At 35.7% G+C, this 21,398-nt stretch overlaps 1 protein-coding gene across 1 annotated transcript; it reads right to left on the bottom strand.

Annotated features, from left to right (window-relative positions):
* Positions 1-1,010: 1,010 nt before the first annotated feature.
* Positions 1,011-1,591, bottom strand: LOC117071449 (tubulin-specific chaperone A-like). Its single transcript, XM_033191431.1, is given in 2 exon segments — positions 1,011-1,400; positions 1,402-1,591. Coding segments are annotated over 2 exon segments (327 nt in total). The 5' UTR covers positions 1,516-1,591; the 3' UTR covers positions 1,011-1,187.
* Between the last annotated feature and the right edge of the window lie 19,807 nt (positions 1,592-21,398).

Raw genomic sequence — 21,398 nt, 5'->3', positions numbered from 1 at the left:
AAAATAAATACAGAGTTTAATTGTGGTCTATAGACCAACAGGTGTGACAAAGTAAAAATGGCCTTCAATTTTTAAGAAACTAGGGGCTAGCTAGTTATCCTTCAGTTTTCTTCAAAAAAACTAACACTCACAGTCTAGCTTTCATAAAACCAAATCCCAGCATTACCACTAAGGGTTACATATGACCTTTTCCAGTGTCACAGCCTCCTCATCACCAGCAGAAACCAGTGATCTCACTTCAATCCCTTAAAGAATACGTAGTTGAGTTTGGAAAACTAAATCCTCTCTGTGAGGGTTTCCACCAATTTGTTGGAGTTTCACTTATGATTGGCAGAGGAAGATGCTGTTTGTCATTCCTCTCACCAAGAAACAATGTGTTAATAATTAGGCCAACCTTCTCCTTTTGTTTGGGGATACCTGATTAACATTATCAGGTAGGTTTATTTTTCTTTCTCTTTAAAAGGTGGATATTTAGTTGGATGAAAGAACTTGAGATGGTGAGAAAATGAATTCAGAGGTGCTAAAGTGCTTCTGAGTGTGTATACCTAGGCATAGAATCTGGGCTATAAGCCAATGCAAATATCCAAGTTTTAAGAGATTAGTGCAGACTCTCAAAATGATGGTACCATTTTATAATCCCACAAGCAGAGTATAAAAGTTACCATTTCTTGGTGTCCTTGACAACATTTGGCACTTTCAGATTTTTAAACATATGCCAATAAAGTGAATAAAGTGATATTTAATTATGGTTTTAATTTGCATTTCTCAGATTGTTAATGAGATTGAGTATGAAATAACTGTTCACATCCTTTGCCCTTTGTTTCTTGGGATATATATATATATTTATATATATATAAAATAAACTATACTGTATATGACACTTTTCCTTTAATATTTGAGAATAGTTTTAGTGCCTTATGACTTGATAGTAATTTCTAAGTTTTCTGTATGATAAAAAGTATTGTGCATTTCCAACATTTTGGAGCATAATTGGTATGTTTATTAGACTATTTTTTTAGATGTACTCATTTATTTGACATATTAAATTAGACAAAGAAATATATATGTAACCAGATAAAAACAATCACATTCTCATACTACTTGAACACACAGCAGTGGTCAAAAATAATGGATTGTAAAATGGACCCCAGGATTCAATGCAAAAACCACCCCATACAAGAAAAGTTTCAGGCTTCTAACTTCACTGAATCCAGTACTAAATGTGCTTCTTTACATTCCTCAGTTTCTTCCAAGTCTTTTTCACATTCTACTATCTGTTGAGGATCCAAATATGCGGCTTCCAACCTGCGCTGACAATCTGGGATCATCATCTGGGATTCTTGTAGGATCTCTACCTGTTTTTTAATGTCATAATTTTCACCATCTTCAGCTCTCATTTTTTTCAATCTTTTCTTCCTGTTGTTTTGCCTCTTTTTCATACATCACTTTTTCTTTGACCAACCGCTTCACCACGCCGGTCTTGATCTTGATCTGTCTCACGCGAGGTTCGGCCATGGTCCCTCCAACGCCGCGAGAAGGAGGGGCGAAGAGTCGGGGTAACCGTGGAGGGCGATGCACAGAGGCGGTGGCTATATAGACTATTGTTTTTAAATATCTTTTATCTCCTCGCTTTTATCACCTTGCTGAATTGAGGGTGTTAGATTGCAAATAATGATTACTATGGTAAAATTGCTAAATTCTCATTGTGATTCTCTCATTTTTTCTTCATATCTTTAAGTGATAGTGTCTGGTACATATGTCATGTTCTCTTGGTGAATATATTATTATATTATTATTACTATTTATTGAATGTTACTTCTTAAAATGCTATTTCACTGGATTTAACGATTATAGATGACAGTATTTACCTCCAGCTCTCTAAAAATGTTATTCAGCACTCTTCAGTCTTTCTTTTGCTGTTGAGAAATCGTCAGCACAAATGGCATTCCTTTGACAGCAATACATTTAAATATTTATCTTCCCGAATGACATTAAATTGATCCCTTCCCCGTGGGGTTTATAGTTTACTGCAATGTTTCTCCTTGTTGGTTTCTATTTATCATACTTGGGACTCACTGGTCTTCCAGACTGAGGATTCATATATTTAAGGAAATATATTTATTTAGACATGGTCTCTTCAAATATTTCTTTTCTCCCATTCTCTGTATTTTCTTTCTAGAACTATGATCACACCTATAGTTTTGATTAGACGTATATATGATTAGACTCTATTCTCCATATGTCTTTAATATCATTTTGTATTTTCTGTCTCTTTGAGGAGAATTACTGGTAATTTTTTCAGATTAGTCTTCCAGGTCAGTTATTCTCTCTTTTATTATGTCTTAACTAACATGTAAATCAGTCATTGATTTTCTCATTTTAATTATTTTATTTGTCATTTCTGGAAATTGTTTCCTTCCTTTTTATTTCATTTATTATGCTTTGATAGTAATTTGCTCCAAATTCATTATTTCTTTTTGCATTTTAAAAATGTATTAAATGTTCTTGTTTCAAATTATACATCCAGTAATTTCAATAATGAAGTTGTATACAGATCTAATTTTATTTATTGTTGTTTCCACTGACTTTTACTTATGGTGGCTTATTTTCTATCGTGTATTGGGATTTAATCATGAGTCCAGGTTTTGTCGAACTCACTATATGAGATTTTAGACACCTGTTTTGAGGATGCATTCTTCCTGTGGGGAAGATTTATATTTGTTTCTGACAGGTGTATGAGGACACTAGAGATCTTGTCCATTTTAAATCGTGTTTTTTTGTTGGCAGTTTTTAAAGCCATAAAATATTGTAAATTCAGTCCTCAATCTCATATGAAGGCAGGTCATTGGTCATTGTGTTAATGTTTTCTTTTATCTTCTAACTGGAAGCAATAAATCATTCTCTTGTTGACTCCCTTACGTGGTTGTTTTTCCCCAAGTTTAACCTTTCTCTGAGGTTGAGACCTATCTGAGGGTCCACCTTTATGCAGGATCTCTCAGTCAGTAATTTCAGTGTATCATCTGTTTTTTGTTTTGTTTTGTTTTGTTTTTTTTGAGGTGGAGTCTCTCTCTGTCACCCAGGCTGGAGTGCAGTGGCACAATCTCGGCTCACTGCAACCTCCGCCTCCCGGTTTCAAGCAGTTCTCCTGCCTCAGCCTCCCTAGTAGCTGGGACCACAGGTGTGCACCACTGCATCCAGCTAATTTTTGTATTTTTGGTTGAGATGGGGTTTCACCATGTGGACCAGGCTGGTCTCAAAATCCTGACCTCATGATTTACCTGCCTCAGCCTCCCAAAGTGCTGGGATTACAGGTGTGAGCTGCCATGCCAAGCCTAGTGTATCACTTATAGTCACCCGTTGCCACTGATACTCTAGCATCTTTATGTGTCCCTAGTGTAACAAATTGCCTAATTGCTAGCTTCTCTTGCCAGCCTCTGTTCCTTTCTTACTTGTGACTTCATATCTCTCATCTTTCTTTCAGGTATATCCAATTCTTTAAAAACTGTTTAAAATATTTTCTTGAACATTTAGTGGATTTTTAAAAGTGTAAATGTGTTGGTATCAGTATCTCTTCTGATTCCACTCCATTCTGAAAACGGAAGCCTGACTTTTCTCCCCAAATGTAATGTGAATAATACCAATCATAGATTCTTTTACTTTTTTCTATCCTTTTTTTCTTTTTTAACTGTTTTCTTTTTTTCCAGGCAGAAAAGTTTTTAAAGAGTTTAGATCAAGAGAAGAACTCGTTTTGTTAGCTTCTAAAATTGTAAGAATTAAATGGCACAAGTCATCTGGAAAATTTGAAATTTCAGTGGTTATTCTCAAAAGAGAGGATTCCCTGAAGTTTGTATAGAAACTCAGAACAGGATATAATGCAGATTGATAAGGACAAATGTTTACTTTTGGAAATTAAAGTAAAGATAGAGCTAGCAGAAGTCGTATCCAGTTTAGAGAATGAGAGAAGCATGATAGAAAGGGCAAGAATAGATTATGTATCATGCAGACTTGAACATGAATGATGCACTCCTGAATAGTTGCAGGTATCTGGTCAAATCATTTAGCCTCTTTAAAATGCAAAGTCTTTATCAATATAATGGAGATAGTAATGTTTTGGTCATAACCTTAAAATAACTCATCTATATGAAGTGGTAAGTAGGGTGTCTGGAACAAACTAGGCAACTAGGCCCCTGACAAATGGTATTTACTACAGTATTCTTACTAGCATAAAACTTCACCAGTGCTCTGCCTATGAGGAGTTGGAGATGAACACCAGAATCAATCTTAGATTATTCGTATATTTTCATTTTTTGCTTAAATAAACCATTATCAACTAAATATTTTGTTTGCCCCATATTATTAGTTAAGCCACTTCAACACACACTTTTAAATTAAGGTATAATTCACGTAACATAAAATTCACTATTTTAAGCTGTAAATTCAATGGCTTTTAGTACATTCATGAATTTTATGTTACCATCATCATCACCTAATTCCAGAACATTGGATTCACCCCAAAGACAAAGCTTTGTACTCATTAGCTATTATTTCCTTTTCGTTTCCCATTTTCCCCTTCCTGATTTCTTGCAATCACTAATATACTTTCTATCTGTATGACTTTGTATATTCTGGACAATTCACTGAAACTCATACAAATAGAATCACATTAAATGTGGCCTTTTGTCTTGTTTCTTTCACTTATCATAATGTTTTCAAGATTCATTTATGTTGTACCATGTATCATTACTTAATTTCTTTTTATAGCTGCATAATGTTCCACTGCATGGGTATACCACTTTAACTGTTTGTCTATGGTTTATCCATGTATCCATGTTCAACTCAGTGATGGACTTTCAAGTTTTCCAGTGTTTGGCTACTATGAATAATTCCTCAATGTACAAGTTGTTGAATAAACATCTATTTTTAATTCTTTTAAGTATATATACCTTGGAGTGGGAATTCAGGGTCATACAGGAATTGTGTGTTTAACTTTGTGAGAAAATGTCCAACTATTTTCCAGGTAACTGCATCATTTTATAATACATTAACAATGCACAAAACTTCCAATTTCTCCATATTCTCACTGTCACTTGTTAGTTTCCTTTTTTTCTTAGAAAAAAGTATACTCATCCTTGTAGGTAAAGTTAAATTTTGTGGTTTTGATTTCCATTTTCCTAATGTCTAATGCTGTTGGGCATCTTTTCATGTATTTATTGGCCATATCCATATCTTCTTTGGAGAAACATCTTTTCAAGTCCTCTGTTCATTTTTTAATCATAATGATTGTCTTTTTTCTAAGTTGTAAGTGTCCTTCATGTATTCTGTGTAATAAACTATTATCAGATACATGATTTTCAAATATTTTCTCTCATTATTTGGGTTGTGTTTTCACTTTTTTGATAGGGTCTTTTGAAATGAAAAAAGCATTTAATTTTGTTGAAGTCCAATTTATCTTTATCCTTTAATTTCTTGTGTTTTAGAGGTCATAACAACAACAACAGCAACAAAAATTGCCTAATTCAAGGTTTTGAAGAATATATTTGTATTTTCTTTTTGAAGAGTTTTATAGCTTTAGTTCCTACACTTGGGACTTTGATCCATTTTGAGTTAATTTTTGCATATGGTGTGAAGAGGCCAAGTTTATTATTTTGCATGTGGATATCCAGTTTTCTAAGCATCATTTGTTGAAAATTCTATTGTTTTCCCATTAAAAAGATTTGATATCCTTGTTGAAAATAAATTGACCGTAGATGTTGATTCCTGAACTCTCAATTCTATGCCATGGATCAGCATGTCTCTCTTATGCTAGAAGCACAATGTTTTGATTACCGTAGGCTTGTAGTAATTTCTGAAATTGAAAAGTGTGACTCCTCCAATTTTGTTCTCTTTTTCAAGATTGTTTTAGCCATTTTAATATTCTTTGAAATTCCAAATGAAATTTAGAATTAGCTTGTTTATTTCTACCACAACACAGTTGATTGAAATTTTGATAGAGATTGCATTAAATCTGTTAGATCACTTTAGAAAATATTGCCATCTTAGTAGTAGTATGTCTTCCAATGCATAAACCTGGGATGGCTTTTCTTTTATTTGTCTTCTTCAATATCTTTCAGAAATGTTTTCTGGGTTTTCAGTATATAAGTCTTTCACATCCTTGGTTAAATTTATTCCTAGCTATTTTATTCTCTTAGATGCTTCTGTAAATGGCATTGGTTCCTTAATTTTGTTTTCAGGTTGTTCATTGCTGTCATATAGAAACCCAACTGATTTTTATGTGTTGATTTAACATCCTGAAACTTTGATTAATACATTTGTTAGCTCTAGTAACTTTTCTGTGTATTCTTTGGAATTTTCTACGTGAAAAATCATTTCATCTACAAATAGAGATAGTCTTACTTCCTTTCCAATTTAGATGCCCTTTATTTCTTTTTTCTCACCTCATTTAATTAAAAAAATTTTTTTGGAGATGAAGTCTCGCTCTGTCACCCAGGCTGGAGTGCACTGATGCAATCTTGGCTCACTGCAACCTCTGCCTCCCAGATTCAAGCCAGTTTCACTGCCTCAGCCTCCCAACTAGCTGGGATTACAGGTGTGTGCCATCATGCCCAGCTAATTTTTGTATTTTTGGTAGAGACAGGGTTTCACCATGTTAGCCAGGTTGATCTCAAACTCCTGACCTCAAGTGGATCCACCCACCTCAGCCTCCCAAAAGGCTGGGATTACAGCCATGAGCCACCATGCCTGGCCTCACCTAATTTAATTTTCAGGTTACAACTTCCAGTGCAATGTTGAATAAATGGTGAAAGCAGACATTCTTGTCCTGTTCTTTGTCTTCGGTGGAAATTTTTCATCGTTTTACCATTAAATATGGTATTTTCTGTCAGTTTTTCACAGATTCCTTTTGTATCAAGTTGATGAAGTTCCTTCTTATTTCTAATTTTGAATTTTTTAAGTAAAAGGGGTTTAAATGCTTTTTCTACATGAATTGCAACGATCATATGATCTATTTTCTTCATTCCACGAGTAAAGTTTAGCACATTGATTTTTTGTGTATTAAACCACTTCTACATTCCTGGTATCAATCATACTTGGTTGTGGGGTAGAATCTTTTAAATGAGCTGTTAGATTTATTTTGCTGGTTCATAAGGCATATTGCCATGTAGCTTCTTTTCTTGTGATACCTTTATCTGTTTTTTCAGAGAAATACAGATCTCATAGAATGAGTTATAAAGTACTCTTTCCTCTTCTACCTTTTTTTGAAATAGTTTGAGAGCAACCACTAGACAAAAGACATTTATAAGACTTGTTCCTATTTAGAAACATTCAATTCATACTGCCTCTCTCTTCAACTTCAGAAATAAACTCAATTATGTAACTTTTATTTGGCAACCAAGTATCTAATGTAACTATCCTAATAAAGAAAAAAGTGATTGTGTATTTGTCATATTTTGTTGAGTTTACCTGTTTAAGTGAGTGCACTTGATAAGAATTTTTATCAAATAAATTGCAATATGTTCTAACAATTATTTTCCTAGAGAGCCTTACAATTTTATCATGTTTTTATGTATCATTAAATCAACAGCAAGTGTGGAAAACCCACCAAATTTTTATGATTCAGGCTCTCATTTTTCTTTAAGAAACATTTAAGTGATAAATTATTCATTGAAAATAGTTATTTGGGGAACTAAGTGCTAATTAGTAGACTTCGCAAATTGTTCCTCAATTAGTTGATTAGCATGAATAGAAGTATGTTTGAATGATGTAAATTTAATGGTTTAATTTTACTAAGATAGTAAAAATAATAAACGTATCAAGTCAAAGAAAAAAAGAAATTTTACTTCCAATAGTGGACATTGTTTCATTTGTGAAAGGTCACTCAGTATCTTAACCTACATGTTTCTTTGATTGATAAGCCCAATGTGTTTGAATAGGTACAAGATAAAGCCTCGGCCACGTGCAGTGGCTCATGCCTGTAATCCCAGCACTTTGGGAGGCCGAAGTGGGTGGATCACCTGAGGTCGGGAGTTTGAGACCAGCCTGGCTAACATGGTAAAACCCCATCTCTACTAAAAATACAAAAAATTAGCAGGGTGTGGTGGTGCATGCTTGTAATCCCAGCTACTTGGGAGGCTGAGGTAGGAAAATCGCTTGAACCTGGGAAGTGGAGGTTGTGTTGAGCCAAGATCGCACCTTTGCACTCCAGCTGTAGCAACAAGAGCGAAACTCCAACAACAACAACAACAAAAGCCTTGCCTCAGACTACAGAGGTCCAAACTTCTAGATCCTCTATCTGCTCACTATTAGCTAGAGAAAGTTATGGCATGTAATGTTTTGTCTTGCTCAGTTGTATGCTCTAATTGGGGTTTTTATCATGTGGAAGTGTGGTAAGCAGAATTCTAAAGGTGCACTCCAAGATTTCCATCTTTTGGTTATTGGATCGAACATTAATCTAGGAACTAATGTAAGGGACTTTGCACATGGAACTAAGACTATTCATCAGCTAACCTTAAAGTAGGGAGATCATCTTGTGTTATCTGGATGGGCTAAATGAAATAAAAGGAATCGTTAAAAAAAGAAGTGGAAGGTAGAACCATCAATTAATGGAGCTGAGGTAGAATAAAGGTGCAGAAACAAGGTGAGGGATATATAGAGAATGGTTTATAAACAATAGAACCCACGATTAGTACAGGTATTTGAAAAGACCTATCTTACCTATTTTGAGCTAAAATAGTCTTTTAGGTTGGAAGACTGGTAGCTCAGGATGTGTAATGAAATATCACTCTGATTGCTTGAGATTACTTTGAATGAAACGCTTTTCTGAAGAAAAATTTTTGAGTGGCTATTTTGCCACTTTCGTGAATCAAAGACAGAAGGGAGTCAAGATGGCTGCTGAAAGACCATGGTAGGCTAAAATCCTGAAGACCTTGCTAAAGATACCAGTTGAAATCTAGAGACTATCTTGATCTCATTTCATGCTTCCGTAGAGTGGAAACAGCCAAAGTCTATGCTTAACGTTTGAGCTAAATTATAACATCTACTGAATTCAAAGCTTCTCCCTATCTTGTATGTCTAAGTTAGGAAAATGATTGGGAAAGACTAGAACCCCACGTATTAAAATGAGATTACATGAGAAATCAAAGGTCTTAAATTTCTCCTGGAGGCCAGAAGAACCTCTTGTCTCTTGTTTGGTTTTATGCTTACAGGAAGATGGGGTAATTATAACCTAAACTTAGCATTTGAGTTGCAGGACACTAAATGATAATATTAAATAAATTGAAAGCTTCACCAGATCTTAGATCAATAGGATAATGATGGAAAAGAATACAGCTAAATGAGGATGTGTATGGGGAGAATCAGAGCCTTGCAACTCCTATGGCAGCCAGAGCAGTCCTTTTCTCCTTGTTGATGAAACTCTTTCACACTTGCATGAAAGAACTTTGAATAAATATCTTACGTAAGCTATTTATCTTAAAAGCAGATCATTCTTCTTAGCCATCTTCTCTGCTCTTTCCTAAACCCTTCTTGCCTCCCCAAATGTAATTAACATTATAATTCAGAATGCTCCTGGAGAAAATTACAAAGTCCAACCCTAAGAAGAATGCTTTCACCTAAAAAATAGTTATATAGCTTTACTAATTCATGTTGATCAAAATCTGAGAAGTGTGTGTAGGAATAAATCTGAACTTATTTGTAAAATGAGGAACAATCATCATTTTTGATTTGGCCAATTTCATTGATATGGTTTCAGTATGCTTGCTGGATTCCCTGGGAGTGAATTTAATCGTTTGGATGGATGCTTAAATCTGCAACCTGGAACTAAGGGTGGCCTGCACTTAAAAGAAAGCAAACAATTGAAATGCAGAAAACTCTTGGTATAGTACAGAGAGAACACTGTAAAGACTTAGAGTTTAGAAGGTGGGAGTCCATTCACCATGTGTTACTTCAGATAATTTCCTAACTTTATCCCCTGAGAAACACGAGAAGACACTCTTTACCAAGACTTTGAGAAAAACATTGTGTAACGAGAGCAGATGCTTAGTGATAATTTGCTTAGGGTTCAAGATGCTTATGAGAGATTGCACTTGAAGTACGTTCCTGGTTTCAGTGAGTAGGAGGATTGCAGAGGAGCAGAAGCAAAATAACAATTGACCTTCGGTATCTACAGAGGATAGGGACCAAGGCCCCCTGCAGATACCAAAATCTGGGGTTGCTCAAGTTCCTGACATAAAATGGTATAGTATTTGCATCTAACATATGCACATCCTCTCATATACTTGAAAAGAGCTCTAGATTACTTATAATACCTAATAAGATGTAAATACTACGAAAATAGTTGTTATACTGTATTGCTTTTTTAAAAAAAATCTGTATCACTTTTTTTTTTTTAAGTTTTGTTAATTTTTTTTTTTTTTATACTTTAAGTTCTAGGGTACGTGTGCATAACATGCAGGTTTGTTACATATGTATACTTGTGCCATGTTGGTGTGCTGCACCCATCAACTCGTCAGCACCCATCAATTCATCATTTATATCAGATATAACTCCCAATGCAATCCCTCCCCCCTCCCCCTTCCCCATGATAGGCCCTGGTGTGTGATGTTCCCCTTCCCGAGTCCAAGTGATCTCATTGTTCAGTTCCCACCTATGAGTGAGAACATGAGGTGTTTGGTTTTCTGTTCTTGTGATAGTTTGCTAAGAATGATGGTTTCCAGCTGCATCCATGTCCCTGCAAAGGACGCAAACTCATCCTTTTTTATGGCTGCATAGTATTCCATGGTGTATATGTGCCACATTTTCTTAATCTAGTCTGTCACTGATGGACATTTGGGTTGATTCCAAGTCTTTGCTATTGTGAATAGTGCCACAATAAACATACGTATGCATGTGTCTTTATAGCAGCATGATTTATAATCCTTTGGGTATATACCCAGTAGTGGGATGGCTGGGTCATATGGTACATCTAGTTCTAGATCCTTGAGGAATTGCCATACTGTTTTCCATAATGGTTGAACTAGTTTACAATCCCACCAACAGTGTAAAAGTGTTCCTATTTCTCCACATCCTCTCCAGCACCTGTTGTTTCCTGACTTTTTAATGATTGCCATTCTAACTGGTGTGAGATGGTATCTCATTGTGGTTTTGATTTGCATTTCTTTGATGGCGAGTGATGATGAGCATTTTTTCATGTGTCTGTTGGCTGTATGCATGTCTTCTTTTGAGAAATGTCTGTTCATATCCTTTGCCCACTTTTTGATGGGGTTGTTTGTTTTTTTCTTGTAAATTTGTTTGAGTTCTTTGTAGATTCTGGATATTAGCCCTTCGTCAGATGAGTAGATTGCAAAAATTTTCTCCCATTCTGTTTCCCCCAGTATTTTCAATCTGTGGTTGGTTGACAATGAGAATGCAGAACCCCCCGATACAGAGGGTTGACTGTAGTTCCATTTAAACTCCAGAATCAAAAGGCCAATCTGGTAAACAGAACTTCAGGAATATTTGACTTTAGTTGATATCATGTGATTCCTTGGGACAAAGCTGATTTAAAATTGCTACAAGTTTCCTAAACAATGTGTACAATTGGTTGGATATTTTGGGATAGGGAAGAGCTTTATATTTGGTGAACTTAGACCAGACCTGAGAAATCATAATGTATATTTGCTATCCTAAACCTATATTGCTATCCCAATGCCTGAGTCAGTACCTAGACCTAGTGCTCCTAGAATGAAATGGAGGGAGATAGTATTGCGATTGGACGCTGTAGTGATATGATAGTGTATATTATGATATTTTCTCCAAGTCTATTTCAAAGATATGTGGCACAACTTATCACTAGGAAAAGGAAAATATTCACATCTTTTGTGGATTAGTGTATACAGCTCGATGCTACACTATTGCTGCAAAACCTGGAATACCACTATAGTCCATAGGTTAGAGTGGTAGCTCATGGGTATTAGATAATAAATAAATTTTTGGCTCAATAGGCCCGAAAGTTATTCTGTTTTCCTTTCCTAATTATATAGTATGTATTTGAAATTTAAGATTCTATATTTAAAACACACGTACACACACACACACACTCACACACACTTACGTACTAGAAAAACCCCTACTAGATCTTGTGACCCGTAAAGTAAAAGGTATTATGGTCCTATTATGTCCCCTAGAACTTCTTGTCCTTAAGGAAATAGTTAATTAAAAGCAATATCCCATCCCTAAGGGAATCTTCCTCCAGAGAGAGATTAGCGCTACCATCAAAGACTTGAGAAAAGAAGGCGTGGTGATTCCTAATATAACTCTACTTATCTCTGTAGTTGCGGAAGTGCAGAAAGTGAAGGACCTTGTAGAATGGGAGTGAGTTATCTTCAAAATAAATAGATTTGACTTACATTGTAACTGCTGTTCCAGATGTGGTTTCTCTGCTGGAGAAACTCAGTGCATTCATTGGCACCTGGAACACATCTGTGGATTTGAAAATGCTTTTCTTCTCTCTCTCAATAAATAAAAATATCAGCAGAAATTTGTCTGAACAAAGAGGGGCAGCAGTATACCTTCTCTGTCTTGCCTCATGGTTTCAACAGTGTCCAAATTTGTTTCTAGGGCCCTTGGCTATCGCTTAATTCCAAAGGACATATTGCTAGTCTGCTACATGAATGTTATCATATTGATAGCACCTGGAGAGAAAGAATTAGCAGGTATCTTAAGTGCCTTGACAAGACACATGCAGGATATAGATTTGGAGATCAGTTCCACAAAAATGTGCAAGCATACCATCTCAGTGAATTTTCTGGTGATCCATTGATCTGGAACCTCAAAGTGAAGGTTAATGAACATTTGTCACCTAACTCCAAGGAGCAAAATGCTTAGTGGGGCTTTTTGTTTTTGGAAGCAAATTATATCACAAATGAGGGTTCTACTCTTTCCCAATTATGTGAGCTTTCAAATATGAATGGAGCCCAGAACAAATTACTTTTCCCCAGTGATCTAGGCTTCAAGACAAGTAGCTATGGTCCTTGGTCTTTATAAAGCACCAGGTTCAATAATGCTGGACATATTTGTGGTCATTAAGGATGAAATCCTAGTTTGGGGGACAAAGTTACCTTCTTTAAACAAATAATCATGCCACTTCTAAGAACAAGTTCTTGGTTTGCTATTCATTTCTCATGGTGACTAAGTTTCTGATCATAAGAGCCATATAATCATGACACTTGAGTCAAATTTCCCATTATGATGGAGTTTTATATGGTCTGCCTATTTATAAAGTGAACACACCAACTACCCTCCATCATAAAATGGAAGTGGTTCAAATAGGATTGGAATCAAGCAGCTCCTAAGGACACGAGACAAGTAAGTAGCATCTGACTTTCTTACTCCTTAAAAACTATATGTATTAACTAGCTATGAGCAAGTTTTCTATATGACTTTTCATGATATATGGCACCAGGAGAGTTGGTCCCTAAAAAAGTTAGAGAATAATTTTAAGTTCTGTATGTTGCTTCTTCACTTCATGGCAAAGTGTGTCTAGATGAAGAGATGGCTTAAAATCAGGATGTATTGTATGTATAGCAGTCCATGGGGAATGGCCAACGACTTGTCCATGTGATCAGGAAGTTGAAGGGACAAGTCTGAAAAATTATAACAAGAGGGTTTAGGGATGAGGTATATACTTTTCAGAAAAATTACAGTTTGAGATTATTTCGGAATGTTTACCTAAGATCATACCCATAGAAGAGGAGGCTCTTAGTAATCAGTGGTGGCTTTCTAGAAGTGTCTCTCCCTTATGTTAGTTACATAAATGCTTCAAGTGTCATGAAACAAGGTGAGATGTTCAAGATGGGCTTATAAACATGGACTTTCCTTCACCAAGACTATTCAGGCCACTTCTACTAATGGATGTCCAATTTGCCATCCAGTGAGTGACACAAAAATCCACATATATATTACACCTAACATGAACAGTCAGGTGTCTGGTAGCAGGATAATAACGCTGAAATCCTTCTAAGATAGAGGTTGCAAACAATTTCCACACTGGTATAGATACTTAACGTGAATTTGGATGTGATGTTCTTGGTCATCAAGCATCTGCAAGCAGTACTATTAGGGGACTTCCTTATTGCTCTACCCTTGGTACAGATTTTCACATAATGTTGCTTCTAATGAAAACGGTTAAAAGAATAAAGGACAAGGGAAAGACTGCTGTGTTTTGATTCATTATCTTCAGCATATTTGCCATAACTCAGAAGCATCTATCATTATAGGATGTTGGAAATGGCCTATTGAAGTTTCAGTTACAGTTATAGTATGGCTTTAAAATTTTTTTGCATCTTGTTCCAATAAGTTGGGGTCTGCTGGTTACAGGTATTAATCCAGAAGGAAGAATGTTTCCACTAAGACATACAACAATGTTTCCATTGAATTGGAAGCTCATATTGCCATCTGGCCATTCTCAGCTTCTTATGACTCAAGGAAAAGAGGAAATGATAGGGATTTTAGGGCCAGCTGGTGTAATCGATCCTAACCATGAAAGACAAAGTGGGTTACTACTTTACAATGGAACAGGAGAATTATGGGTGGAACGCAGGTAGTCTCTCAGTGTACCTTCTTATTCTACCATTTATAGTAGTAAAAGTAGGTGGTAGAAAAAATTACAAACAGGAAAGGCTGTCAAAGACTTGGAATCAACAACAATAAACGTTGGGGTAACTCATTAGATTAAACGTCAACACCTAACTGGTCAGCTGGGGTGCTGGTTGAAGGCAGAGCATGCAGAGTGTTCAAGAAAGGAAAGAAGTCATAGATATGAATTACGCTTTCACATGCTGCCATAGAAATTCGATTACTATCCTCTAGACTTTCTATTTTTATGGAGTGATGAATACATTTATGTATCTTAGCTTCTAATTCATGTTCTTTGTCTTTTAGTACCACATTTGGGGTATGCTACTAAACACTTGTTCATGAAAGCAGAATTTAAACATGGGATTGTGACTGCAGAGGAAGAATGAACATCATCCAGTTTGTTTGGACTTAGAGTTGTGTGAAATCAGTGATAAGATACTGAAGTGTCTCCATTTGGGGGAAAGAGTGAGTATGTTTATTGTTGCATAGGTGTGTGATGTCCCAAGTATCCATTTCTTTTTTCCTTTCTGACTGGATAAATTTAGGAAGAGGTATTTATAAGTATACCTCAAAGATATTGTGAGTTCAGTTCTAGACCACCACAATAAAGTGACTATCACAATAAAATGAGTCACATGAATTTTTTGCTTTCCAAGTGCACATACAAATCATGCTTGCACTATACTGTAGTCTACTAAATGTGCAATAGTACTAGGCCTAAAAATGTACACACCTTAATCAAAAATAATGTATTGCTAAAACACACTAACAATCACTTGAGCCTTTAGTGAGCAGTAGTCATTTTGCTGGAGAGGGTCTTACCTTGATGCATAGGGCTGCTGATTGATCAGGGTGGTGGCTGCTGAAGGCTGGGGAGGCTGTGGCTATGGTAATTTTTTTTTATTAAGACAGCAATGAAGTTTGTCACATTGATTGACTCTTCTTTTCATAAAAGATTTCTTTGTAGCATGTAGTACAATTTGATAGCATTTTACCCATGTAGAACTTCTTTCAAAATTAGAGTCAATCCTCCCAAAGTTGCTGCTATTTTATTAACTAAATTTGTGTAATATTCTAAGTCCTTTGTTGCCATTTCAGCAATGTCCATAGCGTCTTCCCCAGGAGTGAATTCCATTGCAAGAAACCAGTTTCTTTGCTTATCCATAAGAAGCAACTCCTCATCTGTTAGTTTTATCTTGAGGTTGCAGCGTTAGCCCCATCTTCAGGCTCCACTTCTAATTCTAGTTCCTTTGGTATTTCCACCACATCTGCAGTTATTTCTTTCACTGAAGGCTTGAACCCCTCAAAGTCATCCACAAGGGTTGGAATCAACTTCTTTCAAACTCCTGTGAATGTGGATATTTTGACATTCTCCCATCAGTCAGAAATGCTCTTGATGGTATCTACAATGGTGAATCTTTTCCAGATGATTTTCAATGTGCTTTGCCCAGGTCCATCAGAGAAATCACTATCTATGACAGATATAGACTTCCAAAATGTGTTTCTTAACTATTAAGACTGTAAGCTGAAATATTCCTTGGTCCCTGGACTGCAGAATGGATGTTGTGTTAGCAGGCATGAAAACAACATTAATCTCTTTGTATACCTTCATCAGAGCTCCTAGATGATCAGGTGCTTTGTCAATGAGCAGTAATATTTTGAAAGGAATCTTTCTTTTTCTCCCGAGCAGGAGATTTACTGAAAATATTCAGTAAAACATCTTGTGACAGAGATACTGTCATTCAGGTTTTGTTTTTCATTTCCAGAGCACAGGTTGAGCAGACTCAGCATAATTCTTAAGAATCTTAAGATTTTCTGAATCTAAATGAGCACTGACTTCAACTTAAAGTCACTAGCTGCATTAGTTCCTAACAAGAGAGTCAGCCTGTCTTTTGAAGCTTTGAAGCCAGGCATTGACTTATCTTCTCTAGCTATGAAAGTCCTAGATGGCATCATCTTCCAGTAGAAGGCTGTTTCATCTACACTGAAAATATATTGTTTAATGTAGCCACCTTCACCAATGATCTTAACTAGACCTGGATAACTTGCTGCAGTTTCTTCATGAGCACTTGCTTCTTTACCTTGCACTTTTATGTTATCCAGATGGCTTCTTTTCTTAAGCCTCACGAATTAATAGTTTCAAACTTTTCTTCTGCAGTTTTCTTATCTCTCTCAGACATCATGAATTTGAAAAGGGTTAGGACCTTGCTCTGGATTAGGCTTTGGCTTAAGGGAGTGTTGCTAATCACAGGGTTGCCAGAAATCTTCAATATGGAAAAATTTGCAACTAAGCGAAGCATAAACAAGGTAGACCTGGTACTCAGATGACAGACAGGGTGGCCTTTTCCTATTCTCTTGGCTACTCAGCATCTGTATGCTTTATGTGGTTTGGGCAAGTTCACCGCTGTGTCAGTTTTGGGAGGATTCCATTTCAGAAATGGAAAGGGCCGTATCTTCTCTCTTTTCAGTTGGAGGAGGCTTAACTATCTGGAACTTTATGTTGAAAGAGAGATTCAAAGACACAGGAGCATTTTAGAAACAATTTAATTTGGTCTGAGAGGTGTGAATGATGAGTGGTGGAGGTGTTGCGGTTTCAGAAACTGAGCAGCAGGTGTGTTAGGGTAGTAGCTCCGGAGTAGTTTGCTTAAGAGTCCTCCTATCTAGACTCCTTGTCTGTCTATGTTTCTTACCAGCAGCCCCACACTGCACCCTCACTCCTACTGTTTTCTTATGCCTGTCCATGTGCCTTCCTTTAAAGGTTCTGAGCTCTTTGATATCCTCTGTGGTCAAGTGAAACAGAATGAAAATCTGTGGCCTCCAACTCTAGCTAATACAATATGTTTTGTTAACATTTGTATCGTGTTATATAACACTATATTCTAATTTTAAATATTCTCAAAACTATTTTGATTTTATCAATATATCCATTATACATATATCAAGTTATTGCTAAGTCATCACATATTTTTAAAATTTTCTTTTCATTCTCTAACCTGTCATTCATTGTCAGTCTTTGTGAGAAGGTAATGAATCACATTTTTCCTGTAACAATGTTCTTCGTCTGAGTGAGGAGTCACTGCTTAGTTAACTTAAACAGGTATAAAATTCATTTTAATTTTTCCTTTTACAATTAGATTCATGATAATAATCACAAAGCAGCTTTTCATGTGACACTCCGTTAAGTGTGATGTAGAGACTGAATAAACAGACACAGAGACCTTCTCGCAAAGGCGGCTTGCAGCCCAAGAGAACCAGCATGATTATAAATAAACATGAACATTCATAGACTAGGACAGACATGAGGGAAATTAATATTTTTATCTATTTATTTGATATGGAGTACAATGGTTGGGTGTCAGGAGAAAGATTGGGTGAAAAATAACGTTTTTATATGAGAAAGGAACATGGAAAATTTAAGAGCTTTTTTTCCAATTGTCAGTGTAATTATTCAACTTGGTGGTAAACTTTACACATTCAAAATGAGTTCTTCCTCTATGAATTAAGATAGCATCAAGAATGCTTAGCATAGACAGCATATGTCTGTACAGGACAATGTGCTATGTCTGACTGCTAACAAATCCCTCATGAAGTTGAGTCTTCTGTCTTTTTAACATTTGAGCTTCTGGCATACTAATTTCATCTAACCCAATACACTCAGATCCTCCGGATGTGTCTTCATATTGATCAGTTTCATATAAATAGTTGGTCTTTGTTCCTTTAACACAGAATCCCAGAAGTAGCTGTTGGGCTAGTAATGACAAAAAAACAACCAAACCAACCAACCAAACAAACAAAAAATAAAAACCCTGCACTTATTTTCATTTTATTTATCAGATACAGTTGAAGTTCTGAATAATTAATGTTCGATCTTAGAAAATGTTTAACAATTGGAAGTATTGTACTAGCAATTAAGACATCACAGGGAAGTTAAAATATTATCGTTAAAGCTTTTTATAAAATTTGACAGAAATCAGAAACACTTAACATTTTCCCTATCAAATGTCAACTAGGCAATCACCTGATCTTTAAAAAAAAAAGTCTAAGATAAATATGGTCAGCATTTTTCATTACCTACTGACATCAGCTGGTCGACCTTTGCCCCCTTCTTGGATCACCTACTTCACAAAAAACTGTCCTTCTCCAAAGCAAGAAAAAAATGCTGATTTGTCCAGGTTGACCATGGTGATTTAATGACCCTGTTTATAGCATTTGGTTCAAAAGTGAGCTTCTGACACAGTTCTGACCAGTGCTTAGGTAGAGATTCTGAGAAAGCTTCTCTTGCTGTTAAAATGTGAAACTTTTTTTTCTCTTTTACCACCTTTTAGGATATGGTGCTTGTGACTACTGCAGTCACATTACAACCAAGAAAAATAAGTCGTGAGGACAAGGGCCAGTGTGCAAAGATTTGCAAAGCAGGAAGACCAAAAGAACATGGCTCATGGATGACATCATTAATTCAGTGGATTATCCTTGGAACTGACTTACCTCTGGGCTATGCGCGACATATGAAACTCATTATTATGGAAAACAGTTTTTGCTAGGTTTTGTGTACTTGCAGGTTAAACACTCTAATGGTTTAATAAATGTCTTCATTACAAAAAAACCCCTGAAATTGCTATTCAAGTGCATGTTAGAATGACACTGTTTTAAAGAGAGTATTGATTTAATTCTACTAGGAAAGCAAATCTACAAACTTGAGTTCTTGATCATTGGCATGATCAGTTGCCACCGCTGAGTTGTTGCACTATTGCTGAGAATCATAGAAAATATTTGGAGTCGATAGGAGGGACTCTGCATTGTGGACTAGTCTGTCATTGACTGAGATTGCTTGCATTTTGCCATTATTATTATCATCATCATTAATATCAACTCTTTGCTAATCACTGGTGCTCTCTGGTCCTCAGTTTTCTTATGAGTGCGGTTATGTGATTACATAGATTGGTTTCTAAAAATTCCTTCCAGCTCAAAATTTCTGTCTAGCTTTATTTATATTAAAATCAGAACATGTTTCTCGTAAGAATTTACAAAATTTCTTGAATCCTGGGAAGATTTTTGCATTGGTTTCCTTTCCTTTCTATGAAGTTAAAGGTTATGTACTTTGACATAAGCCCTGCAGCAGACACTGGGCGTAAAACACTGGACAACACAGATGTGATCCATGCCCTCACTGATCAATGGAAGAGAATCATTAAACAAATAATTACAAATCTGATAGCAAGGACATTCAATGTGATCTGGAGTGTCTGAGATCATATCCCCTGGGAAATGGACTTGAAGCTGGGGCTTTACAGATGTGTACAACTTATCCATATAAGTAGGGGATTCAGGGCTTAAAAAAGGGAAGAGTATGGGCAAGTTTGCATTATAGAGTAAACCTTGAATATATTTGAGAAACAGAAAGGAATTCAGTGGTGTCGGGGCAATGGACAAAGAAGTGTGAGATAAGGCTGAATAACAAGACAGGGAGTTGTGAAACACATGTGTATTGTGTAGTTTGTTGTTGGACAATGGACATTACACTTTGGGGGCTTAAAAGGCAAAGTTGGAGGGATTCATGCTTTTGTCTCCCTAGACATGCCTGCTTTTCTCTCTCTTCCTGAATATGTGTCAACATTCTTTGAGTATAGCCTCTGTGAATGCTTCATTGTAAGACCTTCACTTCCAGTGCAAGGTGACCTTACATATAAGGTTCACCAATTTAGCAGAACAAATCAAAGTGGAATGAATCATAGGAATGGTTTAGAAATTGTTTGGTGACCAGATAGATATTTTCTAGGCAATTGAGTGCCAAAATGTATGATTTTACCATGTAAACTGGAATGAAAATAAATCAAAGGGAAAAATCTAGCATTAAAAAATAAAATAACTGAAACTAAGTATTGAATAAATGAGTTTCATAGCAGATTAAACAGGAGACTGTAAGAGCTGTTGACTGAAAGATAATCCACTAGAAGAGATCCGTATTAAGCACAGAGACCAAAATCTGTGAAAAATTACATATAAGAGTGCAAGCATATTTGTAATGCAATGAAAATTCAAATTGCTTGAAATTTGAAAACACGTTAAAGATAGGGGAGAAAGAATGGTGTAGAGGCTACATTTTGAAATGGTATTGGTCAAGAATTTTCTAAAACTGGTGAAAAGCATCAAGCCATAGATTGCAAGAGACAGTAAACATAGATCAAGATAAATACAAAGAAAATTACGTGAAAGCATATCACAGGTAAAAAGATTAAAAATAAAAAATACAGAAAAAAATTAAAAGCAGCTGAAGAACTGTAATGACACACTACTTTAAAACTTCAACAGTAAAGTTGACAGCTGACTTTGTATTACAAATGATGGGAAAGAAAAGAAAATTGAATGACACTTTTAAAGTGCTTAAAATAACTACTAACCTCAAATTCTATAACCACCAAAAAAGATTACAGATATCTTGACACATATACATGATGGAGATCATTTATTTCAAGGAACATATATTAAAAGAACTATTAAAGGGAGGTTTTCCGGGGAAAAAAACTGTGACTTTAAGACAAGGAAATGAAGTAAGAAATGAAGAGCCACAAAATTAAATATCAATGGCACGAAATAAGTGCATGTATTCAAATAGATTTTGAATATATAAAATAACACTGCATTATTTGAAGTCCTAACATATAAAGGACTTAAACTCTCTAAGAAGTGGTAAGCATTAATTTATATTACCATTTAAATCAAGGATGAATGTGGTTATCTCTATGGTAATGAAATGAAAGAAAGGAAAATAATATGTAACTAAAATTGTA

This window comes from Trachypithecus francoisi, unplaced genomic scaffold, assembly GCF_009764315.1.
Source record: "Trachypithecus francoisi isolate TF-2019V2 unplaced genomic scaffold, Tfra_2.0 Lachesis_group3, whole genome shotgun sequence".
Lineage (NCBI taxonomy): Eukaryota > Metazoa > Chordata > Mammalia > Primates > Cercopithecidae > Trachypithecus > Trachypithecus francoisi.
The sequence above is the reverse complement of the archived record's forward strand: the minus strand, read 5'-3'. Positions and strand labels throughout refer to the sequence as shown.